Below are 17,494 nucleotides of genomic sequence, written 5' to 3' on the forward strand. Positions count from 1 at the left end.
ACATAACAGAAACCCCTTTTTTGTCAGTCTTTGCGTCGTTCAAATCAAAATATCAGGGGTCTTATTTTATGGAGCGCTATGTCACGCTTCAGGAAGTAAATGTCATAATCATAAAATTCAAATTTGTCCTTCACTGACAAAATATACTTTAGTCCCAATAGCTGTAAAGGAAATGCAATTTTATAACAATACGGTAAGGTTCATTTTCATAAATCATGGCACAATTTCACTCTGCACAAATTTAGAAAATAATGATCGTACGTACATTTAAATTAAGTACACTTTAGACTTTTTGCGTCTAAAAGGTTCGAAATGGCGCGAATAATTCAATTTTGGTATAAATGTTGGGCTTTTGATATTGTTCCGAATTTAGAATGAATTGTTGAGATTTTATTTCAGTAAAGAGACAAAAATGATTTTATTCAGGCTTATTTTGTTTCTAGCAGAGTGTAGTTAATAATGCAGCAAGCAGGAGTTCCCGGGTTCGAATCCCGGTACAGATCACACGCAGCGTAAGGGTAACATTCCATTTCCCACAGCTGCACTACACTGATGTAGTGCTTAATAATTTTCCATCGTTTTTCACGGAAACGTACGAAAGTGTCTTGCTATTTCAGTCAGTCTCAGTAAAAAAAATACTGACGTTGACATAAGTAGCATAACAATTACGAACGTTTCCGAGAAAATACGATGGAAAACAATTAATGGCATTTATTTGTGTGTTTATAAGAGTTATGGATGTTTTCTATGTATTTAAGTATTTTTTATCTATTATATCGGGTGGAACAGAACAAGGGACTTTTATGCATACGGGGAATTGTTTAAGCGACGTATTTTATTTTTCACTTATTAATCACGTTAATATTTCTAACCGTTTTCGAGATAAAGTTTGTTAAACATTAGTCCAAAAATCTATATGTGTCAACCCTAGCAAGAAGATCCTATTAATGACATGGCATGTGTCAATTTAAAATGTAATTAACTTTGTAGGGTTGTCACTGATATAAAAATATTTCAAATTATGATTTTGTTTTACTTTTTAATGCAGCTATAAGATTATAATAACTCGATTGTAGATCACTTAGATAACACTATCAGCTCAGTCCCTAGAAAATGTTCCATCCTGTATATGACACCGTCCAAATAGTACCCTCGACGCACGCTCCTAATCTGATAATTTTTCATCGAATATCGATAACCGATGAAACCGACATCAAAAATGAAAAGCCATTACCAACAAAGATTGTACCATTATACAAATTTATACATTGCAATACTCCAAATTTCTGTGTATTCGCTGTTGTTGTCAAAGAATTACGATTTGCATATTGCGTACCGGGTGGCAATTATTACTTAGTCAACATTTCGAAACGTCAGGATGTATTTTTTAATTCCAGCCGTATTCGATTCGATACGTCAAATACTAGATATTGAAACGATATGGATTGGATATGTCAGTTTCAAACAAGTGTCAAAATTGACGTTTCTTCAAACAAAAACGTCAAACCGCAAAAATGTGTGACACGCTCCTATGGCTCTACAAATAGAATCGTGTCAGATATTTTTGCGGCCTTCGTTGTGTATCATATTATTGCAGGTAGTACATCTGGTGCTCTATTACGACATCTTGTGCTATAATAACTACGTCGACAATTTAAAGGGCCATAGGTATGTACTGTAAAACGTTGTACGATACACGTGCGAATAGGTGATTCGCAACTCGTGTCGATTTAAAACACTCCCTTCCGTGTTGTATTAAAATTCGCCACTCGTTCCGAATTGCCTATTTTTTGGCACTTCTATCGTAAATAACTGTTATTTGTGTTATAACCTAAAATTTTCTAAACATTTTTTACTCAGCTCACGAAGAACGTCTGAATTGAAAGCCACCCTGTATTTTTTCACAGATGGGGAGCGCCATTTATAAATCCGCACCATTCGTTCAGTTTTGCATTCGTTGCCGTTTCGACACATTTGTATTCGACGCGAGCATCGTTTGGGTGATTCTAAAAGCTTGCCTCCCACAAGAGAGGCGTCAAATGAGCATACCCCGGGGTTTTGGGTGCGGCGATGATTTGCTGTGTATTTTGTTCATTGTATAAAAGTTAGAAACTATTAATTAAAACAGGTTGTAAGCTCCAAATGTGCTCTGGAATGTTAAAATAGTATTTGTGTTTACCAATTTTTTGGCTAGGGTCAAACATTACCGCACTAAAAACCCCGGGATATACAAATGAGGCAGTATAAAAGCGCTTTTCAATTGTTTTTAGGTTGACCAAAAGGGTAAGAAACAATAAATCATGAATCCCTATTAATGCAAATGAGAACTTTATTTAACACAATTTAATATAAAATAAACTTCTTCAACGTTGCCATTCCTAACATTGACACGGTTGCAAAAAAATGTTTTTTTTAGCAAACAGCTGTCTATGTCTAATAAATAAAAAATTACACTTCCAATATGTTTGAGTTAGCGCTGTTCATAACTACTTATTCCAAATTTCAAATCGATAGCTTCAGTATTTCTCGAGATATTTAGCTATGTGACAGACGGACAGAGTCGCACCATAAGGGTTCCTTGTGTAGCTTTTTGGTATGGTACCCTAAAAAGTGGCTCTGTGATGTAGTAGCTTTGAGTATTCTATTTGCAAATTTAAGACAATTCTCACACAACCGTCTTTATGTCAACTAATTAACCGAAAACAATCAAACTAGGAATATTCCTCGAACACTCAGTTTGCTCAGGCTGTCAGGCTTGTTATTGTACCGCTAACCAAACATCACATCACAGTTAGGTACTGCCACAGAATAAATAATAGTACTAGGTACAGAAGACTCACTCTCTAACAAAACGCGTCTGTTACGATCAGGACAGATGTGGCCGCTAGGTGGCGACAGCGCCACGCGCGGCTTATGGCTCGCCACCAAAATTGGTGTCGAAGGGATGTACTCTTAGCTACCTGTAGCAAAGCGACGAAATCGCTGAGTGAGCCACGCCTGCTAATAGTCCGTTGGCCGGCAGCATGAAATGAAACCCACCTGATAAAAAAACCGGGCAAGTGCGAGTCGGACTCGCGCACGAAGGGTTCCGTATCATAATGCAAAAAAAAAAAAAAACAAAAAAAAAACGGTCACCCATCCAAGTACTGACCCCTCCCGACGTTGCTTAACTTTGGTCAAAAATCACGTTTGTTGTATGGGAGCCCCATTTAAATCTTTATTTTATTCTGTTTTTAGTATTTGTTGTTATAGCGGCAACAGAAATACATCATCTGTGAAAATTTCAACTGTCTAGCTATCACGGTTCGTGAGATACAGCCTGGTGACAGACGGACGGACGGACGGACGGACGGACGGACGGACGGACGGACGGACGGACAGCGAAGTCTTAGTAATAGGGTCCCGTTTTACCCTTTGGGTACGGAACCCTAAAAAAAAGTAATCCCCGTAAATATTCCGTAGTCAAAACTTCGATTTGAATTATAGTGATGACAGGGTATTGATCGATCTCCATCCATTTACTCGTATATTCCTGGCACGCACGCCGATCGATTCCTGGCCGGGCCGGCAATTTGCACAGCTTAACGACCACATTGCTGGAGCATGTCCTGGTGAATGATTTGAAGGTACATCGAAATTAGGCAGGTACATCTCGCATCTGGAGCAACACAAGGAGAATCACTATTTTTATGGAATTTTATTAAAATTATAATTTCACCTTTTTTTTTTATGAATGGGCTTACTCATGGCCACAGACTAGCCGAGGCGTAGACGTGGCCTACGATGGAGCGAGCTCGCCCAGAAGGTGCCTGTTCACTCTTGATTTGAAGGTTGCCGGGCCGGGCGGGGTGGGGGGGGGGACTTTTAATTGCTACTCGTATCATTTATATGGTATATGGATCAATGGTGTCAACAATATGTTTTTAGGGTTCCGCACCTCAAAAGGAAAAACGGAACCCTTATAGGATCACTCGTGCGTCTGTCTGTGTGTTCGTCTGTCACAGCTTATTTTCTCCGAAACTACTGGACCAATTAAGTTGAAATTTGGTGCACACATGTAAGTTTGTGACCCAAAGACTGACATGTAACGTAAACAAATGAAATTTAAATATGGGGGCCACTTTTGGGGGGTAAATGCGAAAAATAAAAAAATAAGTTTTTCAAACTATATCGTGTTACATATGAAATGAAAGAGCTCGTTATAAGAAACTCAAATATATTTTTTATATTATTTTAAGATATAGAGCTTATAATTGGCACTTGGCCGGTTTTTTTTAAATTATTGGCAGAATATAGTGGCGAAAGTATAGTATTATCAATTTTTATATAAAAAGGTATCATTTTGTTTTTATCTTATGACTCATTTCAATATTTACTTTAGTTTAATATGAAAAAAGTTCACGAGGTAAAATCCCCTTATCCTGAAAAGTCGTGTTTTTTTATATCACCTAATGTGTTTACTTTAGACCCTTTTCACATCTGAATGGAACCATTTTCAACGTAGGTACATAGAAATATAATCTCACATTTATAATATAAGTAAATTACCGATTTTTTTTATCCAAAGGAATACTGATGATTTTGACTGTTGTCGCCTCCAATTTCACCAGGGTGACAGGTGCGACAATTGTAAAACATCACTGTTGCTGACGTCACAGGCATCCATGGGATACGGTTACCGCTTACCATCGGGCGGGCCGTATTCCTGTTTGCCACCATTATTGAATTATTACAAAAAACTTTAATATATCGGAAAAAAACAGATATTTCTCTTGCTAAGTTTATGACAATTTTAATTTTTAACAAGCAGAAACGTCTGCGAACGATGCTATTAAGCTTAGAATAAATTTAAAAGTGGAAAAATTACTGTCTTGGGTGAGACTTGAACTCACGGCCTCTGGATCGATACTCCAGCGCTCTGCCATCTGAGCCACCAAGACCTCATCCCTAGCCAGCAAATCTTTCCACCATATTATAGGTCAAGGGGACCCTTAGCGACATCTACCGTAAGAGTGTTATACTTCTTAAACGGCTACCGGAGTTCCAAGTCATATTGGAAATTCACCAGTTACGATGTGCTACCCATACTAATTTTAATTTTTAACAAGCAGAAACGTCTGCGAACGATGCTATTAAGCTTAGAATAAATTTAAAAGAGGAAAAATTACTGTCTTGGGTGAGACTTGAACTCACGGCCTCTGGATCGATACTCCAGCGCTCTGCCATCTGAGCCACCAAGACCTCATCCCTAGCCAGCAAACCCAACCACCCAAGACAGTAATTTTTCCACTTTTAAATTTATTCTAAGCTTAATAGCATCGTTCGCAGACGTTTCTGCTTGTTAAAAATTAAAATTAGTATGGGTAGCACATCGTAACTGGTGAATTTCCAATATGACTTGGAACTCCGGTAGCCGTTTAAGAAGTATAACACTCTTACGGTAGATGTCGCTAAGGGTCCCCTTGACCTATAATATGGTGGAAAGATTTGCTGGCTAGGGATGAGGTCTTGGTGGCTCAGATGGCAGAGCGCTGGAGTATCGATCCAGAGGCCGTGAGTTCAAGTCTCACCCAAGACAGTAATTTTTCCACTTTTAAATTTATTACAATTGTCACAAGCAACACTACGAGTACAATTGTAACGAAATTCCGACATATAACTCATTACCTGTCAAGATTCACCGACAATTCTACAAATATGTCGACAAGAAAACATAATTCTTGTTTCACAACATAATTGTAATACATACAATTGTAGCAAATACATGCAATTGTAGCCGTGGTGAAATTGGAGGGTAAATAGTTATTTGTTTTACAATGCAGCAATATTATAAGTTATACAGCGTGTGGCCACGAGCAAACAATTAAACTGTAGGCTGTACTCCGTAAGTGATTTTTCTCGGTGGTGAAGTATTTTTTTTGTTTAAGATATGACCAAATAAATTACCAACATTTTGGAATTCTAAAAGCATTTTTCCTTGTTTGACGACCAAACTCAATTTCTGGTTAAAGAGTGACCCTCATAAATTGGACGAGGTAACGATATTGACAGAGATTGATGGTATTGGAAGTGGGGGCCGACCGCGGTAGCTATAAACACTAAATTATGAGTCCACAGGAGAAAGGGTGAATCAATATAAAAAAAATTATGGGACATTCATTATATTAATTACTATTCTTACACAGATTGAGAGCGCTGGTGGCCTAGCGGTAAGAGCGTGCGACTTGCAATCCGGAGGTCGCGGGTTCAAACCCCGGCTCGTACCAATGAGTTTTTCGGAACTTATGTACGAAATGTGCCCAGCAGTGGGACGTATATAGGCTGAGATGATGATGATGATGTACGAAATATCATTTGATATTTACCAGTCGCTTTTCGGTGAAGGAAAACATCGTGAGGAAACCTGCATACATCTGCGAAGAAATTCAAAGGTGTATGTGAAGTCCCCAATCCGCATTGGGCTAGCGTGGGGACTATAGCCCAAGCCCTCTCGCGCTCGAGAGGAGGCCTGTGCCCAGCAGTGGGACGTATATAGGCTGAGATGATGATGATGATGATGATGACACAGATTGACTAAGTCCCACAGTAAGCTCAAGAAGGCTTGTGTTGTGGGTACTCAGACAACGACATATGTAATATATAAATACTTAAATACATCGAAAACAACTATGACTCAGGAACAAATATCTGTGTCATCACACAAATGAATGCCCTTACCGGGATTCGAACCCCGGACCATCGTTTCAATCAATCAATCAAACAATGTCAATCAAAAAAATAAAATAAAATGTGTCAATGGTTATCAAACTTTTAATTTTGGTTGTAATTTGGGTACTATTTGCTAAGCGCTGGTGGCCTAGCGGTAAGTGCGACTTTCAGTTCGTAGGTCGCGGGTTCAAGACCCGTCTCGAACCATCGCCCATACTGTTAACGGCCTTATGCCTTTTGTAATAAGGGCCACTGATGTACAGTTAGGAGTGTTGCTGTTTGTACAGTCGCCATCAGATATATCTGAGCGGTCAAGGTGTTCACAATATCTGAACACGCACTCTTAACGCCCTGACATTAGAGGCGTGTTCAGATATTTGTGAACACCTTGGCCTTGGCGACTGTACCAATGAGTTTTCGGAACTTATGTACGAAATGTCATTTGATATTTAAGTACCTACTAGTTGCTTTTCGGTGAAGGATAACATCGTGAAGAAACCCGACTAATCCCAATAAGGTCTAGTTTCCCCTCTGTTAGTCGCTTTCGTAAAAAGTTGCTTACGTCTAACATCTTACGTATAACAGGGGGGAAACTGGGCCTTATTGGGATTAGTCCGGTTTCCTCACGATGTTTTCCTTCACCGAAAATAAACTGGTAAATATCAAATAATATTTCGTACACAAGTTCCGAAAAACTCATTGGTACGAGCCGGGGTTTGAACCCGCGACCTCCGGATTGAAAGTCGCACGCTCATACCGCTAGGCCACCAGCGGTATAGCGTTGCTCATACTATTTTTCGTTAACCCTCTCCGTGCACGCGTTGGTTATATCCATAGACTAGGAATCCTCTAGACGGAGTTTAGAGCAATTATTTCATGCAACCGATGCTGCCAAATATGCGGGGGTGCGCGGGACGAGGTGAGCGAAGTCCCGTGCCGTGATTGGTCCGTTCAAACGACGAACGAGTTCACGAACGTCACACAAAGACACTTTCGACTCGAACATGGAGTAAGAAATTACCGTATGCGTTGCAGCGGGGGTAGCGCGACTATGCTCAGTCTGGAGGATGTTTTGTCTGTGGTTATATCACTGCGAAGTAACAGATAGCTCCAATTAGCGTGTTGAAGCATGAAATAGTCTATTAATGCTTACAATAGACGTATGGCAGGAGACAGGGGGACTAATGGGAGCCATTACTGTGAGAAAGCTTTCATCTAGCGGTTTGTTTCAATGCTATTCCTAAGTATATCACTACATCTTATAAAACAGTCCCCCGCCGCGTCTATCTGTTTGTGTATATGTATGTTCGCTATAAACTCAAAAACTACTGAACGGATTTTCATGTAATTTTCACTTATTAATAGAGTGATTGTTAACGTACTTTTAGGTGTATAATTTGTTAAGGTTTTGTGTAACCTGTGCGAAGCCGGGGCGGGTCGCTAGTAGTAGGTAGACTAGAAATAGAATGTGGCACAGCTAGGTTAATATAGCTAAAATACGCATAGTTAAGTTTGCTGACTGTACCTGTTCAGGGAACATATGTAGGTACTACATGTGTGTAAAGCGTACACATACTGTTGACTTTATATCGCTGCGAAGTTACGAGAAGCCTTTGGGCGTTGATTGATTGTATTATTTGGAACCACAAGCTTACTTCTGCGAAGTTCTTTCTAATGCTAAAAAAATGAACTATAGTAGGTAGACTAAAAATATGGGGCCGAGGTTAATATAGCTAAAATTACAAAGCTAACTGTACTTGTACATTGTACATGTACTACATGTGTACCCACACTGTTGACTGTATATCGCTGCTAAAGTTACAGAGAGGCCTTGGGCCCTTGGGCGTCGACTGATTGGATAAATATTAAATTTTACAAACATCCTTTAGGTGAAAGTTCAGTGAACTGCGATAATATTATTAATATCAACCACTCCATTAGAAACTAAACTGATTTCATCAATTCTCATCTGCTCAACTCAATCAATCAATCAATCAATCAATATTTTATTTGTCATAATACGGTTCACATGGGATCTTAATTTAATTTTCTCAAACATGCAATGAAATATTGATGTTATGTTCCTTATAATAGGCTGCGAAGTATGACGTTTCAGGTGCGGCTAGGACAAAAGGTAGTTAATGGAATTTCATACAAATCTTGCAGGCCTAGGCCGGCAAAGTCCTCTTTTTTAATTTTCATTTCACAGATATTTGTGACACAGCATCTTGGCATTCATCCATTAAAAAAAAATAGAGGCAGTATTTGCTTTATGGTTCGTAATGACACTCTGCCACTACGCCTATAAAAAAAAAAACAAAAAACAATGTTTGCTATAATTTGCAGTTTTATTTGTATAAAATCAACATGAACTTAATAAATAATACATTATTAACCAAATTCTATAATTTTAAATTATAAATTTAACTACACAAATAAAAACATTTAAAATATTTGATCTAAACGTTAGCGGTAAAAAGGTCTACTCAAACACGCGTAGTTATTTTTTTTTAAATTGTTATGGAGGTAAAGTTGAAAAATTTTCATTCTGTTTTATTGGATTTATGGTGCGTTGTTGATTTCTTTACTTTAATATGAGTTCCGACGAAATAATGAAATTAATATTAATTGTAATCGTAGGTGTTGGAATTGGCAGCGTAAGCAGAATTGATTTTAAATAACTTGCTGCCTCTGCCGCCAAGTCAAAGACGAAGTATGTATATGGTTGCTTATGGCAATTTTATTATTTGAGAAACTAAGAAAAATGACTTACAGTTTATTAGAAACAGTTTTGTGGCATATTTTAAATGAATGTAACTACAAATTCGTCAACACTGTGGAAATTTATGCTTATTTACTCCATGCATAAAGCAACGATGTATGTGAAACATGATATCAACGTGAAAGACTATGTAAACTTATGTGACGAAAACGACAGTCAGATGGATACAAGGCGAAAAAATCAAAGATACATGAAAATATACGGGTAGTAAAAATAGACGACTCGTGTAAAACATACGCGTGATAATGATATAGGTACGTACGTGTTGGTTATATTTTGGGTGTAGTTTACTTTTAGTTGTTTCTATAAATAAAACTTGGGTTTCGTGGTTTTTTTATTTTATTTATTTCATTGCATGTTTGAGAAAAGCACTATACATACCTCGGCGGGAAATGGGGTTGCCCGCGCTCAGACCTATCCGGCCTCGCTTCGCTCGGCCGTCTATATGTCTTCGGCCGGCAACCCCTTTCGTCCCGGCCTCTGTAGTAATGTACTATTAAAGTAGTACATGCGTATTCAACCTGCATGCAGGTGTACAAATATTGCAACGTTTTATACAATAATAGGTCAATACATTAGTAATATTAATGTGTTTACATATTATCGCATCCATTTAGTCCCTATTTATATTATTTACATATTTTCATTGAAACTTCATCAATTCTCATCTACTCAAAGGTTAACTGGAAGAAATCCCTTAAAGGGATAAGTTCGCCTTTGTACTGCCTGTTCTGTGCCATAGGTACATTTGTGTTTTGTGTTGTGTACAATAAAGAGTTTTTACATACATACATACATACGATCTTTTTATAAACATTGTTTGAATCAGGCCGAGAGCCGGAGACCTATTCGGATTTCGAGATAATCACAAGATCTAGAGACGATTTAGAGATCAACTAGATCTACATTAGATATTATTATCGACTAGATGTGACTTGGATATCTAAGTCATAACTTGTCGAAATCGTTCAAGAGGACCTCCAGAATAGCGGAAACGTCATATTTGACATATCTATCTTACAAATATCTTTAAATTATCCATATCGTAACTTGTTGAAGTCTAGTAGAAATCTAATTCATTTTCCGAATCGATTCGTCGGTGTTTCAGACCTGAAGAGTCGATGTTATAAGCTGTCTAATAGCCCTTTAGGTCAATAATCAGCCGAATAGGATGTCATCGAAGGCCGGAAGCCACAAAGGGCTTTGTCCTGAGCCAATGGTCCCCGCACAATGCCCCATAGATAGAGGGGCCATACAGCTCTGTTGGCGAAGGGTTGAAAAAGGATATTGTGTTTTCTTTGGAAAAAGGTACCATTGCCCCGGCTGAATATACACCGTGTTTTTATTGAATTCCGTTAACTTCGGGGTATGGTTGAGTACATTTAAGAGAACTAAATGGCATAGTTAATTTTCAAAAAAAAATATTTTTTTTTTGCTTTTTTTGAAAAAATAAATAAATTTTAAAAAGTAATTAAATGTAGCATATAGCGTTGTTGTAACACAAGCATTACATTTAACTCAACCAAACAATTGAAATCTGTGACATATCAATGTCATTTCGATCATCGATCGACCGAGATTGTACTTAAGTTTAGTAGCAAATGCATGAACTCATTCTAAACACTAATCAATATGTAAACCGGCCCTAAGGCAAGTGTACACGCTTGTAGAGGCCTTATAGGAAAAAAATAAATTATTGATTATCTCCGAAATGGAGTTAGTTAGAATATCGGTGTCTTTGAGAAAGTTACTTGATTTAAGCTCAGGAATGCACCCCTGAAATTAACGGAAATCAAAAAAAACACGGTGTATATTGGAGCGGCGTTAATAATAGCATAAGCGCCAGCCGCAATAAGGTAAGGCAATAAGGACACAACTGTTGTCGTAGAACGTCGCATATCTTTACTATTTCATATCCAGTGAATCTCTAAATCATTTCCCGAATAAAAATGTACCTTGAAAATTCTAGTTTGGTGAAATATTCAATGTTTTATATCCAAACCTTTTTCTTCTTCCTCGCGTTATCACGGCATTTTTCCACGGCTCATGGGAGCCTGGGGTCCGCTTTGACAACTAATCCCAATTGACGTAGGCACTAGTTTTTACGAAAGCGACTGCCATCTATTCTGACCTTCCAACACAGAGGGGAAACTAGGTCTTATTGGGATTAGTCCGGTTTCCTCACAATAGTTTCCTTTACCGAAAAGCGACTGGTAAATATTAAATCTCCAAACACTTCATGGTGTAGAAAAGTTTTCATTTGCGGCACTTAGTAAATTTTCTTCCGGAAGACTCTTGTAGTGAGGAATTTAAGTAGTTAAATTTAACCCTTGAAATACTTAAGATTTTGACCGACGTGGATGGCTACAGGCCAATATCAACCTTAGTGCATTCTGATAAGGTTCTCGTTAACGCGCCACACACGATACTCATACTCACACTCACACACACACATACTCACACTCACACTTACACTCACACTCACACACACACACACACACACACACTCACACACACACTCACACACACACTCACACTCACACTCACTCACACTCACACTTACACTGACACACACACTCACACTCACACTCACACACACACTCATACTCATAGTCATATTCATTTATTGATAGGCGCCATTCAGGGGTTTCATTACATCGTAATGTCATTCCAGTGCATTTTCCCGATATCTCTCAATCCTGTGGACAAAGTTTAATGGCCCCATGAAGCCGATGTCCTACAAGGGTCACATAAATGCTCGAATCACGTGCCATATATTGTACCTTGCCGACATTAGGAGCGTGTTCAGATTTTATTGCAAATTCCAACAATTTGTATGGGTATGGTTATGATACGAACTTAACTCTTACTTAAATGCATATTGCATAGTGTTGCTAAAATAAATGTCTACAAAGCATTAGACAGCTCATAGATTAAAAAAAAGGCTTACGTTCTTGAACGCACCTTTATACCAAACGTCAAGTAGTAGGGTGATGATTTAAGGGTTAAATTTGCTCAATATTTTTAATTTATAAAAATTACATTCGGTCGAAGTTAAAGTCGGAAAGCTTGGAAAAATCCAGTAGTTGATAATTTTTAGTATGTCATTTTGAACGGTGATTTCGGGGTTTGTAATTATTTTATATTTAAAAACTTTATCATAGGGATATCACAAATAGTGTACCTTTCTGATGGTAGTTAAAAAAATAATGTATCTATTACTGAAAATTACATATTTACATAAATATGATTTAGCCAATTCAACTTCTAACACTGATTCTGCTGTGAAAATCGAAGTTAGATTTTCATATATGAATACCTAGAAGTCTTATTCAAACCCAAAAATCTTAACTTGATTTGACATTATTCGCCATCTGTCGATTCTATACAAAGTGTGCGAGCGCACATAAGGTTAATAAATGAAGAACGAAGATTTAAATATAGGACTTAGCCTTTAATAGCTAGGTATTACAAAGTATAAAAAATGTATGAAAAATATGGGTCGCGGCCGCGTGTGCTCGGTCCGGCGACCTGAGGCAAATAGGATGAGTAGCGGGCGCGCCGGCGGCTGGTGGCGGGGGTTCCTCCCCCCGCGGTCGTCTGATGACGTTGCAAGCAGCGGCGCAGACATGCTGGGGGCCCTTGAAAGCCCTGCTTTCAAGAATCATGTAAAAGACATATGCGGTTCAGAGCCCGTCTGACAACTCCCCGCACGGTGTCAATATCAGCGACCCGTGGTACTCCGTCTGAGCCAGTATGAAGTTTCACCACTCTGCCCAGACGCCATAACAGTGGGGGTTGATTCTCGTCTTTTATTAGTACTAGGTCTCCCTGCTGCAGATCCCTGGCGCGCGTTTTCCATTTGGAACGTTGCTGCAGCTCCATGACGTACTCAGACTGCCACCGCTTCCAAAAGTGCTGCCTTATCTGCTCCAGCCGATTGAAGCGGTCCAGGTTGCGAGTGTTGGCTTCTGTCAGGTCCGGGGCCGGAAGCGACGTCAGTGGCCTGCCAAGGAGAAAGTGCCCGGGTGTGAGCGCTACGTAGTCATTGGGAGAGGAGGAAAGGGGGCAGAGAGGACGACTGTTAAGGACAGCCTCAATTTGAGCAAATAAACTCGAAAGCTCCTCAAAGGTGAGGTGCGTGTTCCCTAAAATGCGCTTAATATGAAATTTTGCTGATTTAATGCCAGCCTCTACATAGCCATTGAAATTAGGAGCGTAAGCCGGGGAAAATTTAAATTCAATATTGTGATCACCTGCAAACTCTAAAATAGGGCCAGAATTTTGTTTAAAAAAGGCATTAATTTCTTTGGCAGCGGCAACAAAGTTTTTGCCGTTGTCACAGTATATTTCTTTTGGCTTACCCCTACGCGAAATGAAGCGGCGCAGGGACAATATGAAGGCGTCCTTAGAAAGTTCACTCACTGCCTCCAAATGTACACATTTAAATCTAAGACAGATGAAGAGACATAGATAACATTTTGTTATCTTACAGCCACGGCCTCGCCGATCAGTGATCAAAAATGGACCTGCAAAATCGACAGCTACAGTAGAAAATGGGAAGCCGGGCGTGACTCGTTGTGGTGGCAAATTGCCCATTATATTGGACATTGTTCGGCCATATTGCCGAATGCAAATAACACATTTGTGAGCCGTGCGTCGTGCTAAGTCCCTACCCCCAATGGGCCAGAACTGCTCACGCACGGCTGCCAACATGAGTTGAGGTCCCGCATGCAAGAGGCGTTTGTGTTCATAAATGAAAATTAGTTTTGTGAGTGTGTGTTTGGAACAAAGAAGTATGGGATGTTTTACCGAAAAGTCATATCTAGATTTACCTAGCCTGCCCCCTACTCTCAGGATCCCCTGAGAGTCAACAAATGGAGCCAATGACATAAGACGTGATTTAGGGCTAAGTTTTTTGTTATTTACAAGTGCGGGCAAATCTACTGGGAATGATTGTTGTTGTGACAACTTCACCAAAACAGTTAAAGCATTTTCAAGTTCTATTGCACTTAGCGGGCCCCTTGTACATTGTTTTTTACATTTAATATTGATGAAGCGTAATACATAGGCAATAACCCTTTTGAGTTTACTTAATTGTGAGTATTTATGAAAATCTATGAGAGCATCCTCTTTGTGTTCTACTATGTTGGTCAGAAATGAAGAGCTTGTTGTTTTGAGTTCAGGTAAGGCATGAGCCATATGGTTGGTATTAAGTACTGGCCAACTTTCCTCGGGCTCTAGAAGATAGGACGGGCCATGCCACCACAACTGTTGAGACTGTACATGCTGAGGGTCGATCCCGCGAGATGCAAGATCGGCAGGATTCTGAGCTGTGGGGACATGGCGCCACGTCGAGCTCTCGGTGAGCTCTTGAATAGCTGCGACACGGTTTGCGACGTACGTTTTTAATTTTGAGGGGCATGTATTAATCCATGCTAATACTACACTGGAATCGGACCAGTAGGTACAGCGTGCTATAGGCTTGCGAAACGCTTTGCTTACCGTCGAAGCAAGGCGACTGGCAAGAAGCGCCGCAGCAAGTTCTAATCTCGGAATAGTCGCAGAACGTGTCGGACTCACACGTGATTTAGAGCAAAGCAAATTTACAGCTTGTTTGCCCGAGGGAAAGGTGGCTTTGACATATATACAAGCGCCATACGCAGCCTGCGAGGCGTCAGAGAAGGAGTGAAGCTCAATAAATGAAGGTGAGTCACTGTTATCAAATATGTTCCTGGGCACCGTAAGAAGTTTTAGGTATTTAATGTTATCTATGAAGTGTGCCCAGGCGCGCTGAATTTCAGGCGGCACTGGTGTGTCCCAGTCCAATTTAAGAGACCAAAGTTTCTGTAAGAGAATTTTGGGTTTGACAGTACACAAGGTCAATAGGCCCAAAGGGTCAAATATCTTAAAAGTCGTGGACAAAATAGACCGTTTAGTCACTTTATCAGATGAAGAATGACTGTCGTCAATATTAAAATGAAGTGTGTCTTGCGTAGGACTCCATAACAATCCTAACGTATGAAGTGATTGACTCAGTACGAGATTATCATTTTGTATGTTTCCTAACTCAGAATTAATCAGAAGTTGAGAATTCGACCTATATTTTCGTAAGTTAAAGCAACCTAGAGACAGAGAATTAGATACGGCTTGTTTAATAGTAAGTAGGTCAGACTCTTCATCAGCTCCGGTAAGTAAATCATCGCAATAGAAGTCGTTTTGGATTATCATTTTAGTAGATGTATCAGCTGACTCCTCACTGAGCTGCCACAAACATCTGGCTGCCAAAAAACTGGCACTAGAGAAACCGTAGGTTACAGTATTAAGTCTAAGCGTTCTAATAGGAAGAGATTCATTTTCACGCCAAAGAATCAACTGAAGGTCGCGATCTAGCTCGTTCATAACGATTTGTCTGTATTGCTTTTCAATATCACCTGACAAAACGTACCTATAGTGACGAAATCTCAATAAAATGTTGAACAAGGAATCTTGTATATTTGGCCCCACCATTTGCAGGTCATTTATAGAGTAACCTGACTTCGTGCGCATGGACGCGTCATAGACCACGCGCAATTTGGTAGATTCACTAGAGCTCTTTAAAACAGAGTGGTGGGGCACAAAGAATGAGGTGGGGGGCCTTTCTACGATAGCGTCAGAAAGATGCCCAAGATCGCGGTATTCTTGCAAGAAATCAGAGTACATTTTCTTATGCTCCGGGTTTTGATTAAGACGTTTTTCTAAGCTAAGAAAGCGCTTTTTTGCGAAGAAGTAAGAGTCGCCCAGACAATCGGGAGTGTCAATAAGGGGCAACCTAACACAAAATTGACCATTTTCTAAACGAGTTGTATTTTCAATAAAGTGCGATTCACTTTCAGTTAAAGTAGGTTTAGCTTCATGATGCTTGGGAAAGTCTTCGTACTCCCAGAATTTTTGAAGTTGTGAGTCTAGATCAGTATCGTTCTGGCTGGCCACGAAATTGCACGAAATTGTTTTATTTACAGTCTTGCCCTTAGTTGGCATGCGGCCACCTATTAACCAACCAAACTCGGAGTTGTAAAGAATGGGAAGCTTGTTCCCTAGACGGCGCTTTTCTGTACCGATGATGTCCCAGAAAACTTCAGCGCCCAATAAGACGTCAATTTGCGAAGGCTGATTAAATGTCGGGTCTGCTAATTTAATTGATGATGGTATATTAAGATGCTTTATAGACATGAGGTTCTCAGGAAGAAGTTGAGTTACACGAGGAACTACTACAAATTCGAGCTCGCTAACGAATGTACTCTGCCTTGATTTTATAAGGGCAGAGCAGCGTTCTGGAATGATGTCAATAGGGGTGTCCATGACGCCCGTGATGTTTTCATTGGAACGATGAGAAGTCAGCTGAAGACGCTGCTTTAAGTCATTAGTGATCATACAGATCATACTACCATTAGCATTATTATTATTATTAGGTTAGCTGGAAGAGATCCCTTATAGGGATAAGTTCGCCTTTGTACTTCCATTACTGTAATTTATTTTTGTAAACCTGTGTTGTGTACAATAAAGTGATTACTACTACTACTACTACTATTATCAACCATTGCCCTCACTGTTTCTACTTTATTCGTCCGCGGATTGACAATATCTATTATTGCAGTACTTAGCAAAACCGCAGACGAGGATACTGCTGACATGACAGTCGAAGAAGAAGAGGGAGAGCTCTCAGCACCACCATTGTTGTCGCCAGAAGGGCTAGCAGAAGCTGGTGATGTGAGTGTGTCAGTGGTGTGTTTGTGTAGTGATGTGTTATGACGCCTCTTACATACGCGACATCCTCCCAGTCGACAGCGCGCCGTGTCGTGGTCCGGGCGCAAGCAGTTGAAGCAGAGCTTGAGCTTCGCAGCCTGGGCCCATTTCTCGTCGGTCGTCAGACTGCTGAAGACCTTGCAATCGAAGATACGATGCTTCCCCTGGCACACGACGCACGGCCGCGGTGTCTTTTCGGTAGCTGAAACGGCAAAGGAT

General features: G+C 39.8%; 1 protein-coding gene across 1 annotated transcript; it reads right to left on the reverse strand.

Moving 5' to 3' along the window:
• Positions 1–12,923: 12,923 nt before the first annotated feature.
• LOC134673839 (uncharacterized) lies at positions 12,924–16,915 on the reverse strand. The gene has a single exon (XM_063531874.1). The coding sequence runs from the start codon at positions 16,910–16,912 to the stop codon at positions 13,148–13,150; it is 3,765 nt and encodes a 1,254-aa protein (XP_063387944.1). The 5' UTR covers positions 16,913–16,915; the 3' UTR covers positions 12,924–13,147.
• Between the last annotated feature and the right edge of the window lie 579 nt (positions 16,916–17,494).

The sequence above is a fragment of the Cydia fagiglandana genome, chromosome 19 (genome assembly GCF_963556715.1).
Source record: "Cydia fagiglandana chromosome 19, ilCydFagi1.1, whole genome shotgun sequence".
In the NCBI taxonomy this organism is placed as follows: domain Eukaryota; kingdom Metazoa; phylum Arthropoda; class Insecta; order Lepidoptera; family Tortricidae; genus Cydia; species Cydia fagiglandana.